At 37.6% G+C, this 23074-nt stretch overlaps 1 protein-coding gene across 1 annotated transcript; it reads left to right on the top strand.

Annotated features, from left to right (window-relative positions):
- The first annotated feature begins 3170 nt into the window (after positions 1-3170).
- Positions 3171-22390, top strand: LOC121652151 (nuclear GTPase SLIP-GC-like). Its single transcript, XM_042004762.1, has 19 exons — positions 3171-3186; positions 3438-3591; positions 4521-4545; positions 4679-4819; positions 5037-5133; positions 5433-5649; positions 6099-6314; positions 6465-6665; positions 6790-6956; positions 19692-19749; positions 19828-19909; positions 20052-20173; positions 20427-20600; positions 20681-20835; positions 21148-21265; positions 21415-21523; positions 21628-21758; positions 22000-22081; positions 22199-22390. Exons 2-19 carry the CDS (start codon positions 3520-3522, stop codon positions 22264-22266), a joined length of 2235 nt encoding a protein of 744 aa, XP_041860696.1. The 5' UTR covers positions 3171-3186; positions 3438-3519; the 3' UTR covers positions 22267-22390.
- Positions 22391-23074: the final 684 nt, after the last annotated feature.

Below are 23074 nucleotides of genomic sequence, written 5' to 3'. Positions count from 1 at the left end.
CAGTTAGAGAACTAGCAGGACAGAGGAGAGTGATCTTCTTGGGACTGGTCCATAGGCCACAAAAGCCCATGCATATAATATAAAGAGAGAAGACCATAAGAACACATTTTAAAAAAGTTCATGCAACCTTTCTGCTTTATGTCACTGAGACAGAAGTAAATGAGCATTTTTGAACAATATTAAACAACCCATGAAATTCTGAAATAGTGGATTTGCGTTTTTACCTCTGCAGATATAAATGCCTACAAGGTATTCTTGCAGAGGCTTTTTGTCCTTGGACATCAATCATTCCCCTTACCTCCTTTTTTTTTTTTAAAAAAAAACATAAGAGCATTAATGCATTATTGTTTTATGTGAGCTGAAAGGATGTTTGAAGATGGTTAAAAGACAAAGATTAGCCACATTTTTAAAATCAGAATGTTTTTTGTCAGTTAGTATAAAGATGCTCGAAAGAATCAAAAAGATCTCAATTAAAGGAAGATTGATGAAACATAATGTCTACATCCCACATTTTTTTTTTTTTCTGGTGCAATAAATTTTAGAGGGTTTATAGAAATGGTCATTGTGTTTTGATTTTTTTCCCCCTAGAATTTATTGTATAATCAAGGTAAATTTCTATATCAAATACTGTATAACTCAATTATTAATGTTCCTCATCAGGCTTGTCGGCTGGCCAATGATAAAGGTAAGATACATGTAGATATTATTTGTAACTTTCAAGTGTATTTTTAATGCAAAAACGATTTTTTGTGATAACAAATGTTATGACTTAAAAGACCCATGAAAGAAAAAAAAAAAGTTTTAATTGTTGTCTTCAGTGAATCAACTAATGCATAAGTCGGATCTTCAAGGCGAGGGCAGGAAGGAGCGTGTACCAAGCAAACGCCAGCGTGAATCTCTGGGACCAGGTATCTGCAGTTCTGTTGAAACACTGGCAAGCAAACACCCCACAGTGGGCTGTGAGTTAAAGATGAACTATGGAGTCTATTTATTTCTTGTATTTCACATTTTTTTTTTGCCTACTGAAAATTGTCATTGGTTTGCTAGTGACCAAGGCAATTTAAAATGATAAACCGTTTACAAGATATTTGCACTGTTAATGTAGATTAAACTTCTTTGGTAAAGTTCGTTGGTAAGTTGATGGTTTCTACTTAATAGTTCTTTACTTTCTATTTCAGCAGAGACAGCAATAAGTTCAGAAAGAGTTGATGCAAGAATAGTAGCTCCAGAGGGCATAAAGTTGAAAAATCCCCTGCAGTAAGTACAAAGTTTTACTTATTTGGTATTGTTTAGGCTCTTTATTATTTATAAGTTTTGCAACAAATCTATGTTAAATTTATAAGCAAAGCACAATGTCTTCTATCATGTGAATTAAAAATGCCATCCCAAACAGCACATAAAAAAGTAACTTTAACTTGTGTGTTTTTATTGTAGTCATTATGACTGTTCATGTAAAACTATTTAATGTAAATTATGCTGATTATGAAACACATTTTCACATCCAAACAGGACTAAAATCAAGGGTTTAGAGACAGACAAGAGGGAGCAGGTTGGGCTCTTTGGGAGAATTGGAGTTGGAAGGAGTTCGTTGATGAACCCTGTCATTGGAAAAGGTCTTCTGCCCTCTGGAAAAGATCCAGTGGGGTTGACATCAGACAGAAAGGTATCAACCCCACTAAGCTGTTACCTGATGCTACATTACAGTGATCACAACCAGCACCACCAGCAGTATAAAATTAATTTCCATTAGAGTGCCAGATCTCCTAAAAGCCTCTTGGAAGTCCAGTGATCGACATTTTTCGAACAATTATAGCCTGTTTTCCAATTCTAATCATTTAAATCTTTTATTCCCTCTAAATAATTTCTTTATCACATATTTCCCAGATTTCTGTGGCATTACTTTAAGTGAATTGGTAGCTGTGCCATGTTCAGTTAGAGAACTAGCAGGACAGAGGAGAGTGATCTTCTTGGACTGGTCCATAGGCCACAAAAGCCCATGCATACAATATAAAAGAGAAAGACCATAAGAACACGTTTTAAAAAAGTTCATGCAACCTTTCTGCTTTATGTCACTGAGACAGAAGTAAATGAGCATTTTGAACAATATTAAATAACCCATGGAATTCTGAAATAGTGGATTTGCTTTTACCTCTGCAGATATAAATGCCTACAAGGTATTCTTGCAGAGGCTTATTGTCCTTGGACATCAATCACTTACCTCTTTTCTTACCTCTGTCTTTTAAAACATAAGAGCATTAATGCATTTATTGTTTATGTGAGCTGTAAGGATGTTTGAAGATGGTTAAAGACAAAGATAGCCACATTTTTTAAAATCAGAATGTTTTTTGTCAGTTAGTAATAAAGATGCTCTAAAGAATCAAAAAGATTCAATTAAAGAGAAGATTGATGATACCATAATGTCTACATCCCACATTTTTTTTTTTCTGGTGCAATAAATTTTAGAGGGTTTATGAAATGGTCATTGTGTTTGATTTTTTTCCCCCTAGAATTTATTTTATAATCAAGGTAAATTTCTATATCAAATACTGTATAACTCAATTATTAATGTTCCTCATCAGGCTTGTCGGCTGGCCAATGATAAGGTAAAGATACATGTAGATATTATTGTCAACTTCGAGTGTATTTTTAATGCAAAAACGATTTTTGTGATAACAAATGTTATGACTTAAAAGGACCCATGAAAGGAAAAAAAAAAAAAAGTTTTAATTGTTGTCTTCAGTGAATCAACTAAATGCATAAGTCGGATCTTCAAGGTCGAGGGCAGGAAGGAGAGCTGTACCAAGCAAAACGCCAGCGTGAATCTCTGGACCAGGTATCTGCAGTTCTGTTGAAACACTGGCAAGCAAACAGCCCCACAGTGGGCTGTGAGTTAAAGATGAACTATGGAGTCTATTTATTTCTTGTCTTTCACATTTTTTTTTTGACCTACTGAAAAGTTGTCATTGGTTTGCTAGTGACCAGGCAATTTTAAAATGATAAACCGTTTACAAGATATTTGCACTGTTAATGTAGATTAAACTTCTTTGGTAAAGTTCGTTGGTAAGTGATGGTTTCTACTTAATAGTTTCTTTACTTTCTATTTCAGCAGAGATAGCAATAAGTTCAGAAAGAGTTGATGCAAGAATAGTAGCTCCAGAGGGCAATAAAGTTGAAAAATCCCCTGCAGTAAGTACAAAGTTTTACTTATTTGGTATTGTTTAGGCTCTTTTATATTATAAGTTTTGCAACAAATCTATGTTAAATTTATAAGCAAAGCACAATGTCTTCTATCATGTGAATTAAAAATGCCATCCCAAACAGCACATAAAAAAGTAACTTTAACTTGTGTGTTTTTATTGTAGTCATTATGACTGTTCATGTAAAACTATTTAATGTAAATTATGCTGATTATGAAACACATTTTCACATCCAAACAGGACTAATATCAAGGGTTTAGAGACAGACAAGAGGGAGCAGGTTGGGATCTTTGGGAGAATTGGAGTTGGAAGGAGTTCGTTGATGAACCCTGTCATTGGAAAAGGTCTTCTGCCCTCTGGAAAAGATCCAGTGGGGTTGACATCAGACAGAAAGGTATCAACCCCACTAAGCTGTTACCTGATGCTACATTACAGTGATCACAACCAGCACCACCAGCAGTATAAAATTAATTTCCATTAGAGTGCCAGATCTCCTAAAAGCCTCTTGGAAGTCCAGTGATCGACATTTTTCGAACAATTATAGCCTGTTTTCCAATTCTAATCATTTAAATCTTTTATTCCCTCTAAATAATTTCTTTATCACATATTTCCCAGATTTCTGTGGCATTACTTTAAGTGAATTGGTAGCTGTGCCATGTTCAGTTAGAGAACTAGCAGGACAGAGGAGAGTGATCTTCTTGGACTGGTCCATAGGCCACAAAAGCCCATGCATACAATATAAAAGAGAAAGACCATAAGAACACGTTTTAAAAAAGTTCATGCAACCTTTCTGCTTTATGTCACTGAGACAGAAGTAAATGAGCTTTTTGAACAATATTAAATAACCCATGAAATTCTGAAATAGTGGATTTGCCTTTTACCTCTGCAGATATAAATGCCTACAAGGTATTCTTGCAGAGGCTTTTGTCCTTGGACCATCAATATTCCCCTTACCTCCTTTTTTTTTTTTTTTTAAAAAACATAAGAGCATTAATGCATTATTGTTTTATGTGAGCTGAAAGGATGTTTGAAGCTGCTTAAAAGACAAAGATTGGCCACATTTTTTATAAGTCAGAATGTTTTTTGTCAATTAGTATAAAGAGTTCCTAAACAATCAAAAAGATCTTAATTAAAGGAAGATTGATGAAACATAATGTCTCCATCCCACATTTTTTTTTTTTTCTTCCCTGGTGCAATAAATTTTAGAGGGTTTATGGAAATGGTCATTGTGTTTGATTTTTTTTCCCATAGAATTTATTGTATAATCAAGGTAAATTTCTATATCAAATACTGTATAACTCAATTATTAATGTTCCTCATCAGGCTTGTCGGCTGGCCAATGATAAAGGTAAGATACACGTAGATATTATTTGTAACTTTCGAGTGTATTTTTAATGCAAAAACGATTTTTTGTGATAACAAATGTTATGACTTAAAAAACCCATGGAAGAAAAAAAAAAAGTTTTAATTGTTGTCTTCAGTGAATCAACTAAAGCATAAGTCGGATCTTCAAGGCGAGGGCAGGAAGGAGAGCGTACCAAGCAAACGCCAGTGTGAATCTCTGGGACCAGGTATCTGCATTTCTGTTGAAACACTGGCAAGCAAACACCCCACAGTGGACTGTGAGTTAAAGATGAACTATGGAGTCTATTTATTTCTTGTATTTCACATTTTTTTTACCTACTGAAAGTTGTCTTTGGTTTGCTAGTGGCCAAGGCAATTTAAAATGATAAACCGTTTACAAGATATTTGCACTGTTAATGTAGATTAAACTTCTTTGGTAAAGTTCTTTGGTTAGTCGATGGTTCCTACTTAATAGTTCTTTACTTTCTATTTCAGCAGAGACAGCAATAAAGTCCAAAGTGAAAAGTAAAATGGAAAGTGTTGATGCAAGGATAGCAGCTCAAAAGGGCATAAAGTTGAAAAATTTCCTGCGGTGAGAGCAAAGTTTTACTTATTTTATATTGTTTAAGCTCTTTATTACATATAAGCTTTGCAACAAGTCCATGTTAAATTTATAAGTAACACAGAATGTATTTTATCATGAATTAAAAATACCATCCCAAACGGCACATAAAAAAAGTAACTATCTTTTAAACCTGGAGGAAATTTGAAAAGTTAGATAATAATTCAGTGTGGAATTGTGTATTTTTATTGTAGTCATTATGACTGTTAATGTAAAACTATTAAATGTTAATTATGCTGATTATAAAACACATTTTCACATCCAAACAGGACTAAAATCAAGGGTTTAGAGACAGACAAGAGGGAGCTGGTTGGGGTCTTTGGGAGAACTGGAGCTGGAAAGAGTTCGTTGATCAACGCTGTCATTGGAGAGGATCTTCTGCCCTCTGGAGAATTCAAAGCATGTACAACAGTCATGATCAAAGTGGAGGCTAGCACGGATGGCAAAAACGAATTCAGGGCAGAGATTGAGTTCATTAAAAAAGAGGTAAAATAAACGCTTTATCTTTCTTGAAGCATCAGTCCTTCTAGGAATCCACAATATCTTAATTACAGCAGGACCCGTTCATTTGTCCCAAAATCGCTGCCACAATGGCTACTTTTTAGGAATTTAAATAAAGCACATTTTGAATTGCCTTCATTTTTTCATAATCAATTGTACAATATAAAAGAATATCCATTTCTGAAAATTCCCCTTGTAATTCATAAAACAGTGTGAAAACACTCTTTAAAATCTATGCAAACTTTATTGTAAATTAGAAATCTGACTGACAGCAAGCATGGGATTTGGAAGTATTTGGAAATATTCTGGTGCACACTACAGACCACTTGGTGGCAGTAATGCACCAATTGATTTTTACCTGCTTGAATACTAGGAGTAATTATTTTAATTCATCATTCTTCATTTATCTATTTATTTGTTTATTTACATTTCAGGAATGGAAAAACGAGTTTTGGTCCCTTCAGCAGTATGTTACAAAAAATGCAGAGGATGTCACAAAAGATGAGGATAAAGACATCACTGAGAAACTGTCAGCAGTGTATGGAGAAAAATGGAAAGAGATACTAATTGAGAAGCCAATGGACTTAAGACACTTCAAAAAAATTCCTGAATTTCTCAAATCTGAGATCAAGACTCTGAAATCTGCATCAGTAAGTTTATATATATATAAAACAACTAAACCAAAACCAAAGAAACAGAACAAAGTTACTTAATGTTTAAATGTTAGAGTTTGCAACCATAATACAACAGCTATTTAATCTACCTATATGTCTATCAATCCATATATCTATATTTTGTAGGCTAAAGGGCTATCTCAAAAGCTTGTAAAATATACAAGAAATGACTTAATTCAAGAGGAAGATGTAAAGAAGGCTTACTGGCCTCTGGTGAAATGTGTGACCATCAAGGTGCCAAACAATGATTTCCTCCAAAATGTCACGCTCGTGGACCTTCCTGGATATGGAGACCGTAACAAGAGCAGAGATGAAATGTGGAGAGAGGTAATTTATTAACAAGCTGTAATTTATTTAGCTTGTTTTTCTTTTAATTTCTATAGTTTTTTTATTCATTTAGAAAAAAAAAAAGTTATTTCTTCATAACTAAAGATCTGTAATACCCTTTAAGATTGTTGGAAACTGTTCAACGGTGTGGATTGTGACTGAAAGTGTCCGTGCTGCATCAGAAAAAGAAACCTGGGAGATCCTGGAAGAAGTCTGCAGCCTCATTGGAAACGGTGGGGAATGTCGACATATTTGCTTTATCTGCACAAAGTCGGATCTGCTCAAAAATAAGTAAGTGAATCAAACTGCAAAATAACTAATCTTCTCCAAATTTGGGTAAATGTTCTCTGAACACTCAAAATAATAACTTGTTAGATAAACATATTAAAAGATTTGAAGAATTTGAACCTAAAACAAGTGCTTGAATTTAATGAGAAATAATATTGTTAACTGAACTAACTGTAAATTTGCTGCATTTACTTGATGTATTTACTGTAGTGCAAACTTGATGTTTTGGAATAAAACTTATACTAAAAAAGGCAACACTGACTTAGCAACTGCTTGTAAACATGTTGCTATGAAAACACAAGTGGACCACCTAAAACTTCAAGGGCCAACAGACTGTGCATTATGTCATTTTTGTAGAAATGAAAAATAAAAATGAAAATAGCAGTTACAATTTTGGCTAGTCTCTATGAGTTAGGGGCATTATGGTCCGTTGCCTTGACGATGAGATGGAAACTTTTCTTAATGTTCTGCTAACATTTACTGGATTGCTGCTAAACTTCAGGGAATCTACCACAAAACTTATTTTTCTTTCCTCTTCTTTCTGGTCCACCACAGCCTCTGCTGGCGGGAAATAAACATCCTTATCTCGGATAGTATAGCATAACCAAATCTCGTTGCATCTTTCTGTCATAATCCAAGTTTCCTTCACTTGTAAGGACAAATATACAGAAAAATATATGCCTTAAACTATTTTAAATTTATAATTTCCACCTGTTGTCTATTCCATTTGCACAACAGCATGTGAAACTGATTGTCAACCAGTGCTAAATCCTAAGTAGACAGTTTGATTTCACATAAGTGTGATTGACTTGGAGTTACACTGTGTTGTTTAAGTGTTCCCTTTATATATATATATATATATATATATATATATATATATGTGTATGTATATATATATATATATATGTATGTATACATATATATATATATATATATATATGTGTATGTATATATATATATGTATGTATATATACTGTATATGTGTGTATATATATATATATATATATATATAAATTCTTTTTTTTGTTGAAATATCATTTGCTTTATTGAGCCATCTTAATATTTCTGTAATTATTTCTAGTTTTGCTGGTTTCGGTCTTCCTTAACAAAATGTATTAATTTCAGTGAAAAGAAATGTAGGGAAGCGCAGGCAGACATCTTGGTAGCAGATTGTCCACAGGTGATGTTTGATCTCAAAATGGCAGGGACAAATGTTTCACCACAAAGAGAGACAACTTCTGTTCTCTCTTGCACACTACTGCCACCCTCTATTCAGGAGTCTTAAATGAAACTGATTTGCAAATTAAACCCATTACAATTATGTTCTGTTTCACCTTAACCAATGGATAGTTAACCAGTACTTACTGGTGCCTACAAAGACCAGGGTTATTAGGACAATACTGGTTAATTATTTGCTTCGTTACTACAGAACGTCTTAGAGGTGAATCAGGAACTAATGGGTAGTTAACCAGTACTTACTGGTGCCGACAAAGACCAGGCTTATTAGGGAACTACTGGTTAGTTATCAGGGGAACATAAGAAATTCTTTAACTCTGACCCAGTGAGTGAACAGCTCATTATGTCAAAAACCTGTTTACTAGTGGTTAATGATCTCTCTTTTGGAAACCTTTTGTAAGGATGAAAAGTTGTACCACTTTAATATTGTTGTACTGCTGTGTCATCTTAACTTTACTTGGTCATCGCTTACTACTAAGTCATTACTTAATCATTGACTGGTGATATTGTTTACCTTCATTTAAAGTTAAACATCATACTAAGTACTTACTGAGGAACGCAGTCTAACAGTCATGTTTGTCCTCATAGCCTGTTTATGAGGCCCAAAAATGAAAAAAAATTCTGTCTCCTCTCTCACTTGCTTCCTCCACTTTTTAGCTAATGTGTGCTCAAACAGGTGAGTCTGAGATCTTTCCCTTTGTTACCTCAAGAAGGGAAACCCCTGGTAGTGGATACTGCCATTGACCCGACCCCCTGGCTAGCTGAGCCTGCCCTCTAAAATCACAGTGCAGGCACCAGCGAAAGCCAGGTCCTCTCCCAGAGAGGGCTGTGAACAGGCACCACTCATGTGCACCACTCATTTAAAAGTTTAGACACAGAAACAGCCCGTTTTCAGTAGAGTTCACTAGAGCTACTTTTGGAATGGCTGAAATTAAGGACCAAGGATGAATTTGTAGTAATAAATTTTGAAAACAATGTTGTTGGACCTCTGAAACCCACATGAAATTGTGAAAAATTGTATAATATGGGACCTTTAACATTTTTACAAGCCCTTTAGTTAAGACATTTTCTTTTTCCACTCAATATGGTCAATAATTTACAGAGGTTGTTTTTCCCCTCCATTAAAAATACTCTTTGGTAAATAGACTGTACTTGTATAGCACTTTTCTAGTCATGTTGACCACTCAAAGAAACTTTTTTCTTTCCTAATCTTTTAATGGTTGCCATTCCACCCATGACCACTATCAAAGTTCTCACCTGTAATTAGTCAGGATTCTACCAACTATTTTATTAATCTTCAGAATATGTATTTCAATAGAAATATCCCTGAACAGTAAATCAAACACATCACTTTTGAAAAATGGACTTTTCAATTTTAACATTCAGAATGAACATGATCAAAACACCCCAAAATAAAGTCATTTACAAATTTAGCAAGTATAAAAATGTGATGTGATGTTACTACATGTCCACACTGTGTGATGTAGGATTTCGATGGACATAGTGTGCTTGTGACGTCACATGTTCCTCTGTGCATGTGGGACGCTTCAGGACAGTGTACGGTTCATAATGAGGCCACATGTAAATAATATTGTAAGGCAGATCACAGCAGCTAAGTTTGACCCTCCCCTGTTTTGTGCGTTATCCAGTATAGCGTTCGGATTGGTTAGCAGGAGCAGCATTCATACGCATGAGAAGTTAGTGAGGTTCCCTCACGGAAGTAGTTTTTTTTAGTTTTCTAGTTGGATGTAAAAACAGTGTTCACGGCTTGGTGCATGGACAGCTCAGCTTGTTCCGTGCCGAGCTAGAGACCGCAATCCAACACAGCAGCGATACAGATGCTAATGTAGATACTAAACGTCTGTACTTACCATCTGCGTTCAGTAAAGTTGCCAAAACGGACATTCCTTGTTGTGTGAAGTCTTTCCCATGCACGCACGGTCAGAAGGAGGAGTATGGCTCCCGTCAGAGGTCCAAAAGCACAACAATATGAAAGACAAATGAAACAAATTGCACTTGAGCTTTAAGACCTGCTGTGTAATTGTTGCTTAAAACTTACTTAAAATCCTTCTAAAATAAAAAATCCTGAGTTTAACCCGCTTTCTTGAATGGTTGTTATGAATTCTGCAAGTTATAAATGTTCATGTATTCATACCTTTAATTTGAAGTAGGCATTTTTTTTTGAAGACGGTTTATGCACTTCCTCTTCCTTTTCTTCACGTTCTACCTTCAACATTTTTTTTCCATAGTGCTTTATTTATATTTTGCACAAATATGAACATGAAACAAGAGGATATGCCACATGAAGTATTTAAGTATGAGGTATAATGTATAATATATAATAGGAGGAGCCAGGCTTAGTTGCTAATGTTGTATTTTTCAAAGATTTAGTGTTCTTTCAGCCTTTTTATTTTGTAGGTTGCTGACAGATTTAATATATAGATTAATGTCACTAAGAAAAACAGAGAAATTTGGTTTTCTTTCAGCACATTTCATTTTGTTAATATGATATTTTCCCATTATAATGAAAAGCTGGATAACAAAGAGTTTATCATTCTCCAGTTTTCTGTAGAGGGAGACACACACATCTCTAGCATTTAGAGTTATTAACTGGCCAGTCTTCCAAAATGTATAATTTTGCACATCAATTCAGAACATTTTACAATATATCCATTCAAAAAACAGATGTATAATAGTCTCTTTGTGCTGTTCACATAAGTCACAAGAATAGTTGATATTCAGCTTAAATCGTTCCAGAACATGTTTTGCAAGGCAAGGTAAATTCTGTGAAGGATTTGAAATGACATCTCTTTTATCTTGTTGGTAAGGCAGTATGTCTGTGATGCACCAGCTTTTTTTCAGTTTATACTGCCACATATGGACGTCCAGAAATGTTGAACCGGAGGGGTAGTGTTTTCAACAATGATATTTCTTATGAACTTGTTGCTGCATTTTTTGCTTAGAATGTTTATGTCGTTCAAAAAAGTACCACTTCTCCAATCTGTTGGGTTTTGGGCAGTTTTTCAGAAGCTGCAGAGCTCCTTGTGGGATAGCATCAAACACCACTGCATACTCTTTAGGTGTAACAGGTAGTCCAAACTCCACAAGAAATTCACCATAAGATGATAACAGTCCATTTTCATCGATCAGTTGTTTTACCAGAAAAAGGTTGCAATCAAACCATCTTTGAATGAACAGTTTTATGTTTAAACTGAATATCTTGGTTATTCCAGATGTAATATCTGTGTGGTAAATTATGTTTGAAGGCTAATGACCATGCCAGTAGTGCCTGTCATTGAAAGCTGGCCAGTTTGATATGTAGCTTATCAATAGAGTAATTACATTTCCAGAGGAATCCAATTCCTCCAACCTCTTTAAAGACAAAATCAGGGAAGCTCCTCCAAATACTATTCCTATTTTTTAAAAGTTTAATAAGCCAATTGACTTTAAAGCTATAGTTTAAAGACTCATAATCCAAAACGTCTAATCCACCATTTTGTTTACTGTTTAGTAAAATTTCTTTCCTGAGATAATGGGGTTTGTTTCTCCAAATAAAGTTATATAAGTGTGAATTAAGTGACTTAGATATATGAGTAGGCATCTCCAGTGACAGTGAGGCGTATACAGATCTAGATATACCTTCAGCCTTAGATAATAACACCCTCCCTTGTAATGACAGATCTCTAAACAACCAGGAATTAAATCGATTTTATGTTGTGTTTATCACTGGATCGAAATTGAGCATTGTTCGTAGTTTCTCATCTTTGCATATTGTGATACCTAAATAAGTAACAGTGTTTTTAACCTCAATTCCGTTTATATCTGTTAAATTACAATTTTTGAGGGAATAAAAAGAACAGATTTTTTTCAGGTTAATTTTCAGACCAGATACATGAGAAAATTGGTTTACACACTCTACTGCTTTTGAAACTTCCTTTGTTTTTTTAAAAAAAGGGAAGTGTCATCAGCTAGTTGACAGATTTTGAATTTACCTAACGTAGAAATACCTCTAACAGTGGTTTGTTTGATATATGTGGACATTCTATTCTATTCTATTTTACAGTAATTTAGCAGACGCTTTTATCCAAAGCGACTTAAATTTGAGAGTAAGAACAACACAAGCATGAATTCAAACAAGATGGGACATCATAATTAAGTAGTAGTCAGACTGCTTTGAGTCCAGTTGGACCCAGGTGCTGTCATGTAGTGCTAGAGGTAGTGCATATAATTTTTTTTTTTTTGTAGTTTTTGTAAGTCATTTTGTTTAAATACAAACATCACGATTTCATCACACAATATCAACTTGGGCATAAGTGCACACAGCTTCTTCAGTACTTGGATGAGCCAAAGAGCTGGACAAATCTTTCTAACTCATTCTGTTGAGTAGAAGAGTTAAGCTAAGTGTGGAAATGCTCCTTAAACAACTGAGTCTTTAGCTTGCTCTTAAAAGTGGATACGGACTCTGCGGATCGGACGGAGTTTGGTAGATCGTTCCACCACCGGGGGACAACAGAGGAGAAGAGTCTAGCTACTGATTTTGCGCCACGTTGTGGTGGGAGCACTAGGCATTTTTCTCTGGCAGAGTGTAACTGTCGAGAGGGAGTGTAGCTCTGGATTAGAAGTGAAGGTAGACAGGAGCCATTTGGGTTATTGTTTTGTAAGCCAGAAGCAGAGCTTTGAATTTGATGCGTGCTGCAAATGGAAGCCAGTGAAGAGCAATTAGCAGCGGAGTGACATGAGCTCTTTTGGGTTGGTTGAAGACCAGACGTGCTGCTGCATTCTGGATCATCTGCAGAGGTTTAACTGAGCATGCAGGCAGGCCAGCCAGTAAGGAGTTGCAGTAGTCAATGCGTGAAATGACCAGAGCCTGAACCAGGAGCTGGGCTGTGTGTTCAGTCAGGTAGGGTCTGATCCTCTTGATGTTGTAGAGAGCAAATCGGCAAGACCGGGAAACTGAGGCAACATGGTCCTTAAAGGTCAGCTGGTTGTCTACCATGACACCAAGACTCCTGATAAAAGATGTAGGCACAAGTGTGATTGAGTCAAGCTGCACACTTATCTGTGGCGGTAAGGAAGGATTGGCTGGAAAGACAATAAGCTCAGTCTTGGACAGATTTAGCTGAAGGTGGCGATCCTTTCATCCATGCGGAGATATCAGCAAGGCATGCTGATATTTGCATTGAGACGGTTGTGTTGTCAGGTGGGATAGAAAGGAAAAGCTGAGTGTTATCTGCATTGCAGTGTTAGGAGAAACCATGAGAGCTAATGACTGCACCGAGTAAGGAGGTGTATAGTGAAACGAGAAGAGGGCCAAGAACCGAGCCCTGAGGCACCCCTGTTGTCAGCCCATGTGATCTGGACACTCCCCTTTGCAAAAATACTTTGAATGATCTCCCTGTGAGGTAGGACGTAAACCACGAGAGGACAGATCCTAAGATGAAAGCTCCGAGTGTGGAGAACAGTATATGATGGTTTACCGTGTCAAAGGCAGCAGACAGGTCCAGCAATATAAGGACTGAGGATTGACCAGTGGATCTGGCAAGGCGTAGGGAATCAGTAACTGACAAGAGAGCAGTTTCAGTAGAGTGGCCTTGCCTATAGCCAGATTGATATGGATCAAACAGGTTGTTGTCTTGGAGGAACTGTGAGACCTGACTGAAGAAGGCACGCGCTAGTAATTTAGACATGAATGGAAGCAATAAGACCAGCCGGTAGTTTTCAACCTGGGCTGGAGGCTTGAAGGCAGAGGGAAAGGCACCGGATTTAAGAGAGGAGTTAATAATATGGGTCACTGCAGTTTTGATTGTGGGTAAAATGCTCTGCAGGATGTCAGAGGGAACAGGATCAAGAGGACAGGTTGTGGGTTTTGAGCTGACAAGAAGTTTAGAGACTTCGTCCTCATTTAGAGAGCAGACAGAGCAGAGTGAGGCACCAGTAGCTGGTTTGGTCAGGCTCAGTGAATTGGTTACTGATGGTAGCGACCTTTTCAGTGAAGTAGGAAGCAAACATTTCTGCAGTCGGCACAGTTGGAGGCTGAGCAGATGGTGGAGATAGAAGAGAGTTAAACACCATGAACAGTTGTCGTGTGTTGGGAGCATTGCGGATCTTGTTCTGATAAAAGGCTATCTTGGCCGCCTTTAGGCTGGATGTGAAAGTTTCAAGTCTTTGCCGCTACTCAGACATGTCAGTGTGCTCTTTTGATTTGCGGCACTTGCTTTCTGCAGCCCCGAGTCCGGCTCTGTGCTCCCTTAGAACCTCTGTGAGCCATGGACTAGGAGGATTTTGTCTAGCTGGTTTTGACACCAGAGACAGTTTGTCCAGAGAGAAAGAGAGGAGCAGAGTGTTTCTGTAGCCTCATTAACAGACAGTAAGGAGAAGTCTAAGTGTGAAGGGAGGGTAGAGTAAACCTCATCAGACAGCTGTGTAGGTCTGAGGGATCTCAAGTTTCTGCGGTAGGACACCATTTTTTGAGCCGCTTGAGTGACATGAGGAGGGAAGACAGAGAATTTAACCAGGAAGTGGTCTGAGAGATGCAACGGGGTGAAAGACAGGTTGGCTGTGGAGCAGTTTCTGGTCAGTGCCAAGTCAAGAGTATTGCCAGCTTTGTGTGTTGGGGGAGTCTGTACCAGTTTGAGGTTGAAAGAGTAGATGAGAGCCACACACACACACACACTCTTTAAAATGCCCATTTCTGCCCGTTAGCTAAACGATGCTAAATCCCGATCATGCTAACTGAGTTTGTATGACTGTTAACTTCAGATGACTTTCAGTTAACATGTTTATGCTATAAGTATAAGTGTTATAGCAGCCCTGATGAATACTAGTTGATTTATGCTGATATGATGTATTTTATTTACCGTGAAGTGTTTCTTTAAGACACTGTATTTAATTTACAGCATGCTGATAAATCAGTCCTTTGTTTCTTGTTACATATTTTCAGAAACTGCTCTGTTCTTTGAACACATCACTGTATCTATACAGTTTTTCAGTACGTATTGTCAACCTTACTGATGGCTCACTTGCTTTCTGACCGAAGCCCTGCAGTGGTCAATTAGGCAAAAAATCCGCATCAGAGGTCAGATTCCTCAACACTATTGTAACAAGATAATGTTATTTGTGATCTCATGTTTTCAAATCAGTGTAATTTGACAACTTTTTTTCATTTAAAAGAAAAAATGTGATCACACTTTGGTTTTGTGATCTAAAAGTGGAGTGATAATATCTTGTATATCTTTGTACATTATTTTTGTACTTTTTAACTCTGACATTTACACAGCCAATTAAATTATCTAATAGTATATCCAATTATATGATATTTCTGTGTGCTTTTACAAGTAAATACAAATAACTTAGTGAATTTCTGGACAATATTAAACTTTCTTTTACTACCATGTTTTCTTTTGAACAGTATGGTCAGGGAAGATTTGGACGTATCTGGAGGAGGCGAACATGGGTCTTTGGAATGCTAGACATAAAAGGCATAAGAAGGAGACCCATTCTGAGGCTAGTCAGAAAATAATCCCGGCTGTACTTGATACCAGTCATAAGGTGTTATGATAGCCAAGAGACCACTATCATCTCAGATCAATGGAGGGTTTATATGACGGCACTGGCTAATAGTGGATATGATCACTATTCAGTAAACCACAGCCGGTCATTTGTAAATGCAGAAACAGGTGCCTATACAAAGACCATTGTGCATGGTCTACCTACAAATCCCAGGTCTGGAGACTGCGTGGCAGTCGAACAGAGAAGACCTTGAAGAAACAGCTTGCCTCAATAGAGTGGACATATTGGCTGGCTAAATCTCACAAGAATGGTGCACTTGGACATATGCTTCACGAGATACGCAAACAGTAGTTTAAAATATATGGAAATGATCGTTTCCATATATTGGATGAAATGCTTGCATGTGTGTGTGTCTTAACTTTTAAGTACAGTTTGTTTAATAAATACTGTCTCTTGTTCTGCAGTTATCAATTTTGAATGGTTAGCACAAGTTAGATAGCTATATGCATAAAGTCATAATACTTATGATAAAAATGATATCTAACATAGGAATAATACCTTTGGTTAGAAAGGGATCAAATAGTTATTTCAAATTTTTTCAAATTCAAGTATTTATTGTCATTGTCACAGAAGAACAACAAAATTGTGTTTGGAGCATCCACATGCATAGTTGATAAAGTGCAAAGTTGGTTAAGTACAAACCCCAGTGAAATACCTAAGTAACTCCTAAATACCCTAGTGTAAACATTTAGCACAGTATGGCATCAGTATAGCAACAGTATTGGCAGCAACATAAGGGCATGTTGTTGATAAAGTGCATTTGAGAGCAGGGACATTCAGACAAATACATGAGAATAGTAACATTATGCAGCAATGCAAAACCAGTTCAGTGCTATTGATGGTGGGTGTGGTTATTGTCCATGAGAGGAGGGCAGAAAGGGGAGGGGGGCAGTGTTCAGTAGTCTCACAGCTTGAAGATACAGGCTGTTGGCCAGTCTGGATGTTCTGGCCTTTATGGCCCTGTGCCTTCTCCCTGAGGGCAGCAGGTGGAAAAGGTGATGAGCAGGGTGGTGCTGGTCCCGCAGGATGTTATGCACTCTTCTCAGACAGCGAGTGGGATAGATGGTGCTGATCTCTGGGAGAGTCATCCCAATGATTCTCCCTGCTGTTTTCACCACCCGCTGAAGTGCCTGCTGGTCAGCCTTAGTGCAGCTGGAAAACCACACTAGAAATCAATATGTCAGCACACTACAGATGGCACAGTTGTAAAAGTTCACCATCAGGCGTCTGGGAATATGAGCACTCCTCAGCTTCCTTACATAGTATAGGTGTTGCTGGGCTTTTCCCACGGCTGAGGCAATGTGAGGACCCAAGACAGGTCCTCAGTCACTGTCACCCCCAGGAATTTAAAACTGCTCATCCTCTTCACCACATCTGTGCCAATGAAGAGAGGTTGGTGGTAATTGGGTCCTTTCCTGTGGAAATCCACGACTATCTCTTTGGTCTTTTTGGTATTTAGAGCCAAGTTGTTATTATGGCACCACGACACCAGATGTTGCACTTCAGTCCTGTAATATGTTTCATTATCATTGGTGATAAGACTGAGCACTGTGGTGTCATCAGCGAACTTGACAATGAGATTGGACGGGGAGGTGGCAGAGCAGTCGTGGGTGAACAGAGTGTAGAGCAGAGGGCTCAGAACACACTCTTGAGGGGCCCCGGTGTTAATGACAAGGGTGGAGGAGGTGCTTTTTACCCACTCTGACACTCTGTGTACGATTAGTTAAGAAGTCCACAATCCAATTGCACAGGGTGGTGTTGAGTCCGAGCTGATGGAGTTTGGACCGCAATTTAAACGGCCGGATGGTAATAAAGGCCAAACTGTAGTCCACAAAGAGGAGCCATGCATAGCTGTTCTTGTGTTCCAGGTGCTCCAGTAACATGTGCAGCACCGTGGTGATGGCGTCCTCAGTTGAGCGGTTCTCTCTGTAGGCAAATTGGTGTGGAATTTGTGAAACACTGTTTTCAAATCCGCGTGGTTAAAGTCCCCAGCTGCAATAATAACACTGTCCGGATGTGCTACTAGACTGTTGTTAATGCTGCTGCTCACTTGTGCTAGCGCTGGCTTAGCATTAGTGTCTAGTGGAATGTAAACAGCACCAATGTAAACAGCAGTGAAATCGCGTGGGAGATAGAATGGCCGACACTTTAACAGCAACAGTTCTGCATCTGGGCTACACATTACATCCGTTACCGTAACGTTAGTGCACCAGGAGTTGTTGATGTGGATGCATAGTCCCCCGCCGGTCTTCTTACCAGAGTTCACGGTCCTGTCAGCTCGGTAGGCGATACGACCAGCTAACTCTATAGCCGTGTCCGGAATGGAGCTGTCTAGCCAGGTCTCAGAAAAAATCATGCAGCGAAAGTTCTTAATAGCCCTCCGCGTGTTCATTTGCAGCCGAATCTCGTCCAGTTTGTTCCGGATAGACCGTGCGTTTGAGAGAAAGAGGGTCGGGAGCGGTGGTTTGAATGGGCTAGCCTTTAGCCTGGCCCACACATCCCCCCGCTTGCCTCTCTTCCACCTCCGCTCACACCTTTTCCTCCTCCCGCCTGCTGCTACAGGTGTCCCAGGAGGTGGTCTGGTGATCTCTGGAGGGATTAAAAACCCGGCAGGTAGGTGATGTTCTCCGCTGTTTAGTTGTAGGAGATCGCTTCTGCTGTACCGAAATGTCCCAAAACTGTGCGAAATGATGCACAAATAAAGTGCAAAAACTACGGCAGTAGTGGGAGCTCCGGGCCGCTGCGTCTGTGCGCTCCGCCATCTCACTCTACCCACATATTATTTTCAATATAGAAAAAATGCCACAAAACTAGTAGGTACTGGTCAGGTACTGATTAGTTAATGATGTGTTCCTCAGTAAGTACTTGGTATGATGATTGACTTTATATGCAGGTAAACAATATAATAAATAATGACCAGTCAATGATTAAGTAATGAATTGTTACTTAGTAAGCAATGAGCAAATAAAGCTTTTCATCCTTAAAAAGGTTTTTAAAGAGGTGTTTACAACTAGGAAACAGGTTTTTGACCAAATGAGCTGTCACCGGGTCAGAGTTAATCCAGTACTCACATGGAGAATTGGTCTTTTGTTCCCCTAAATGGTAAATGGTCTATAATTACATAGCGCTTTTACCCAAAGAGCTTTACATATACATCACATTCACCCATTCACACACTGTCGGTGGGAGCTGCTATGCAAGGCGCTCACCACGATCAATCAGGAGCAATTAAGGGTTCGGTGCCTACTCAGGGACACCTCGACGTGAGCTCTCCAGGCCGGGATCGAACCGGCAACCCTTGGGCTACAGGACGACCACTCTACCCTCTTAAGTATTTATTAGTCCCTGATTCATTCCTTTTTGGTTCCCCTAATAATTAACCAGTAGTTTCCTAATAAGCCTGTTCTTTGTGGGCACCAGTAAATACTGGCTAACTACCCATTAGTTCCTGATTCACCCCTAAGGCGTTCCCTAGTAACTAAGCAAATAATTAACCAGTAGTTCCCTAATAAGCCTGGTCTTTGTGTGCACCAGTAAGTACTGGTTAACTACCCATTAGTTCCTGACTCGCCCCTAAGGTGTTCCCTAGTAATAAAGCAAATTTTGTGTCCAGTATTGTAAAGTGTTACCAATTATTCTTGTAAATTTTAGGTTGTTGCATGTTAAGTTAAAATTAATAATTTAAAACCATTCCACTACAACTACAAAACATGAATTTATTCAATGGAGTAACCATCACCTAGAATCTAGGATCTAGAATTTTATATAAAACACACTTTTTAATGTCAAAGCTATAGTATTTGTAGAGCATTATTATTTATAATAAGAGAATGTGAAGTATGCTGAAAAACTGTTGGATTATTCATGTTTCTCTACAATTTGTAGTGATTTTATGTTTTGTTTTTCTTTATGTATCTGTTTGCTACTTTGAAGGATTCTGAGAGTCAAGGAGGAATTGAAGAAGGAATTCAACAAGTCCATCAAAATTAATGTAAGTTTTAATGGATTTTAAACTACATCTGCAAGTATTATTTCATTAAAGATAAAAACAAAAATCAATCTTCTCCAGAAACACTTCAGTGGGGAATGTTTCGACGTCTTTACAGTGAGCTCCACAGAGTACTTTGAAGGCAAGCGAAGTCAGGACAACGGTGGGCACAGTCTCAATGTTCTCTGTGAAAAACCCAAAATGTTTTGTATGGATGACTTTTTGTTTTACTTTTATTCAGTGACTAATCTAAGAATGATGTTTAAATGTCTATATGTCATCAAGTTATTACTTTGTTTTTACAGAAATACCAAAGCTTCAGGAGGTTTTGAAAAAGCTCAATGGCTGCCACTCAGAGACCTTAAACTATGTGTCTGGAGCACACGGGATCCTCTCTTTGATTAAAGGGGCCAGGCTGAGAGAAACAGTAAGATCAACAATAAAACATCATACAACGCTGTTAATATTTTCAGAAATGAATGATATTCGGAGCAAATAAGTATATTTTAGTCAAGTATTTTTAAATAGACTAAAGTCACATGTCACACTGTAATTCTGATCATCTTAAAAACATGAAATACTACCCATAAGGATATTTTTTCACCATGAATGCCATTGATGAACTTTTATTTCCTTTACTGATAATGGCTGCTTTGTTTTTATCTATTCTTTTGTCCTAGGCTACAGTAAAAGCAGCTGTGTGTAAAAAGCTTAAGGAAAACATGAGACATCAACTTACTGCAGTTAAAAATGCTGTGGAGATGGCTTACAACACCTTTGAGAGATGCCTCAGTAAAGGAGTTGAACAATCCAGAAGTTCATGGGACAGAAGCTTGGAGAGCATCATTAAGCCTGTATTTATTCTATTTAGACACATCAGGTCACCTTCCCTGTGAATAAGCTATAGATGACTTTGTTGCTCTGTTTTTCTTAGAAACAAAAAGGAGGTATCAATTTCCAGACATTGAGGTGCATTGTTAAGAAAGGCGGCATCCATACAACTGGAAGAGGAAGACAAATAAACCTCAACATGACGTTAGCTTCATGCCTGCTTGACAGCATCGATGATGAGTTTAGAAAGACCTTCCCGTAAGAACTTAAAGACCAGCCAGTCTCACAGCAAAACATAAAATATTAACGAAACGATCATTTTATTTTCGTGCTAATGAACATGAAGTTTGTATTTTAGTATGAATTTCAGAATGTTGGATTTCAAAAGAACTTCTGGTTCAACATGTTTAGTATAGTGGAGGTGACGTGGAAGGCAGTTACATGAAACTAATGATTAATTTTCTAACTACTGAAAATAGAAAGCACAGTAAATACAACATTGTGCTTTTGTATTTAGTGATTGACATGAATATGTATTATTTTCAACTATGTTTATTTAACATGTTTCAGAAATGAAGGCAAAGACGGTCCATTCTACGGGGTCATCAACGGATTTTCACTTGACACAGAGGGATGGATTCATAGATACAAAGAGGTGGAGCTGCACCTGATATTTCTGAAGACCGAGGTAAAAGATGTAAAAGACAGCAGCATCCTGTTTACTGGCTCAATTTATTTTCTGTTGGTTAAAATTGAAGCTTTCAGTGGAAAAGCAACAACTTATTGCTTTTCAGATAAAATTCCTTGTACAAAAATGTTTATTCATTAATCTTTTAGGAGGAAAAGATTAAGAAAGAACTTAACAAAATCATCCTTGATGGCAAGAAGATAATCTACAACAGTCTGACAAAGAAAATCGAGGGAGTCATGGAAGATTGCTATGAGAGTAAGAAAAGCAATCACGACTTATACCCTGTCTCTATAAATATTTACCTTTCAATTGTTTTTAATGCGCATAAAGCTATACAACAATTTTCTGTTTTATTTTAGGAGCAGCAGAAATTGAAGGTCCTGGTGCAGTGGCAAAAATGACGCAAACCATCCAGACACATGTAAAAAATTCAAAATACATGTTTGAAAAGGCTAAAAAGGCTATGCTGACAGAGCTGACAGACCTGAAGGTTTGTACTATCTCAATATGTTTGAATATAACATTTAAAATAGTTTTTATACATCCTCAATTTGTATCTTATATAATCCTTTGCGACCTTCAAGTAGAAGGTCATGCTTTAACTCAAAGTCTTAAACAAAATTACAACTACGTAGAATTGTCATTTAGCAGTAAATGCGCAATTAACTGGTTAATTTGTATTAAATTCAGTTTATTCTTGAAACTGACTTATAATTTTCATACTGAATTAGTTGGTCATCCTGAAGAAGCTGAAAAAAACGATAACAAAATCAATCAAACTGTCACTGAAGACGGATGACCACTCACTCCCAGGTAAAGGAGACATTTCAAAGTATAACCATTCATGTACAACACTGAAAAACCTGTTAGAATATAACTGACTTAAATAAATGTTAAGAAAATATGCATCACATGTTTTTCTTGTTTAAGACGTCTCAGAGGAATTAAAGGCTGTGAAGAAACTCTACGATGAACTGAAAGGCATCTCGGCTCAGTAAACATCAAACACTGGGCAAAGCTCAGGAAAATTGCTTATATGATGTTAGTGTATGGGCTCAATATTAAGTCATAAAGATTTTACAGTTGTAAATGAATGTTTGCAAATAATTTCAGTTTGCATCTGTAAATCAAGCTTGTCACCCTGTAAAAAAACATCTGCCTGAAAAAAACAAGTTTGCAAATGTGCAGAAAAGGGTTTGCATGGTTGTAAAAAAAAGATTTGTATTTGTGGGGAAAAAAAAAGTTCTTTTTTCGAAAACCCTGTACACAGATGCAAAGCACAAAACTTCGTCAGAGACTGAAGTTGGGATTGCAAATTTTATCCATATCTTTAGACGTCTGTCTGATTGGATGGTGACAAATCAAACTATCCAATCAGAGAGCAGGCAGCTTCCTGACCTTTTGCACTGCTGCAGGCTCTTAAACGGGAGTGGATCAATTTTAAACATGGGTGAAGGTGCAGCCAAAGTGGTTTATTAAATGACACAGGGTGCAACAATTTCTGTGACAAAATTAATGTGATGTAGTTTGTAACATTATCGGACAAAATGATATCATTCAGTTCAAGTGCTGCAGTCTCTTCCAGACTCAGTGAAGCGGGTGGTTGTGCACGTCGGGACCAACGACACCACCCACCGTCAATCGGAGTCAACTAAGAACAATTTTAGGGATCTTTATAACATTTTAAAAAGCAGCGGCAAGTCTGTTTTTATTAGCGGCCCGCTTCCCACTCTGAATCGCGGCGCAGAGCGTTTTAGCAGACTACTCGGACTGAACACTTGGCTCCAGCATACTTGCAAAGCTTTG

Source organism: Melanotaenia boesemani, chromosome 2 (assembly GCF_017639745.1).
Source record: "Melanotaenia boesemani isolate fMelBoe1 chromosome 2, fMelBoe1.pri, whole genome shotgun sequence".
In the NCBI taxonomy this organism is placed as follows: Eukaryota; Metazoa; Chordata; class Actinopteri; order Atheriniformes; family Melanotaeniidae; genus Melanotaenia; species Melanotaenia boesemani.
Note: the sequence above shows the minus strand (reverse complement) of the source record. Positions and strands in the feature narration are given on the sequence as shown.

Excerpts from the sequence above, each read along its gene's own strand:
- LOC121652151 (XM_042004762.1), top strand. The coding sequence starts at position 3,520 with ATGAACCCTGTCATTGGAAAAGGTCTTCTGCCCTCTGGAAAAGATCCA. Across the intron at positions 5,134-5,432 it reads AAGTTGAAAAATTTCCTGCG|GACTAAAATCAAGGGTTTAG; the intron begins GTGAGAGCAAAG and ends ACATCCAAACAG. Across the intron at positions 21,759-21,999 it reads CAGAGCTGACAGACCTGAAG|TTGGTCATCCTGAAGAAGCT; the intron begins GTTTGTACTATC and ends ATACTGAATTAG.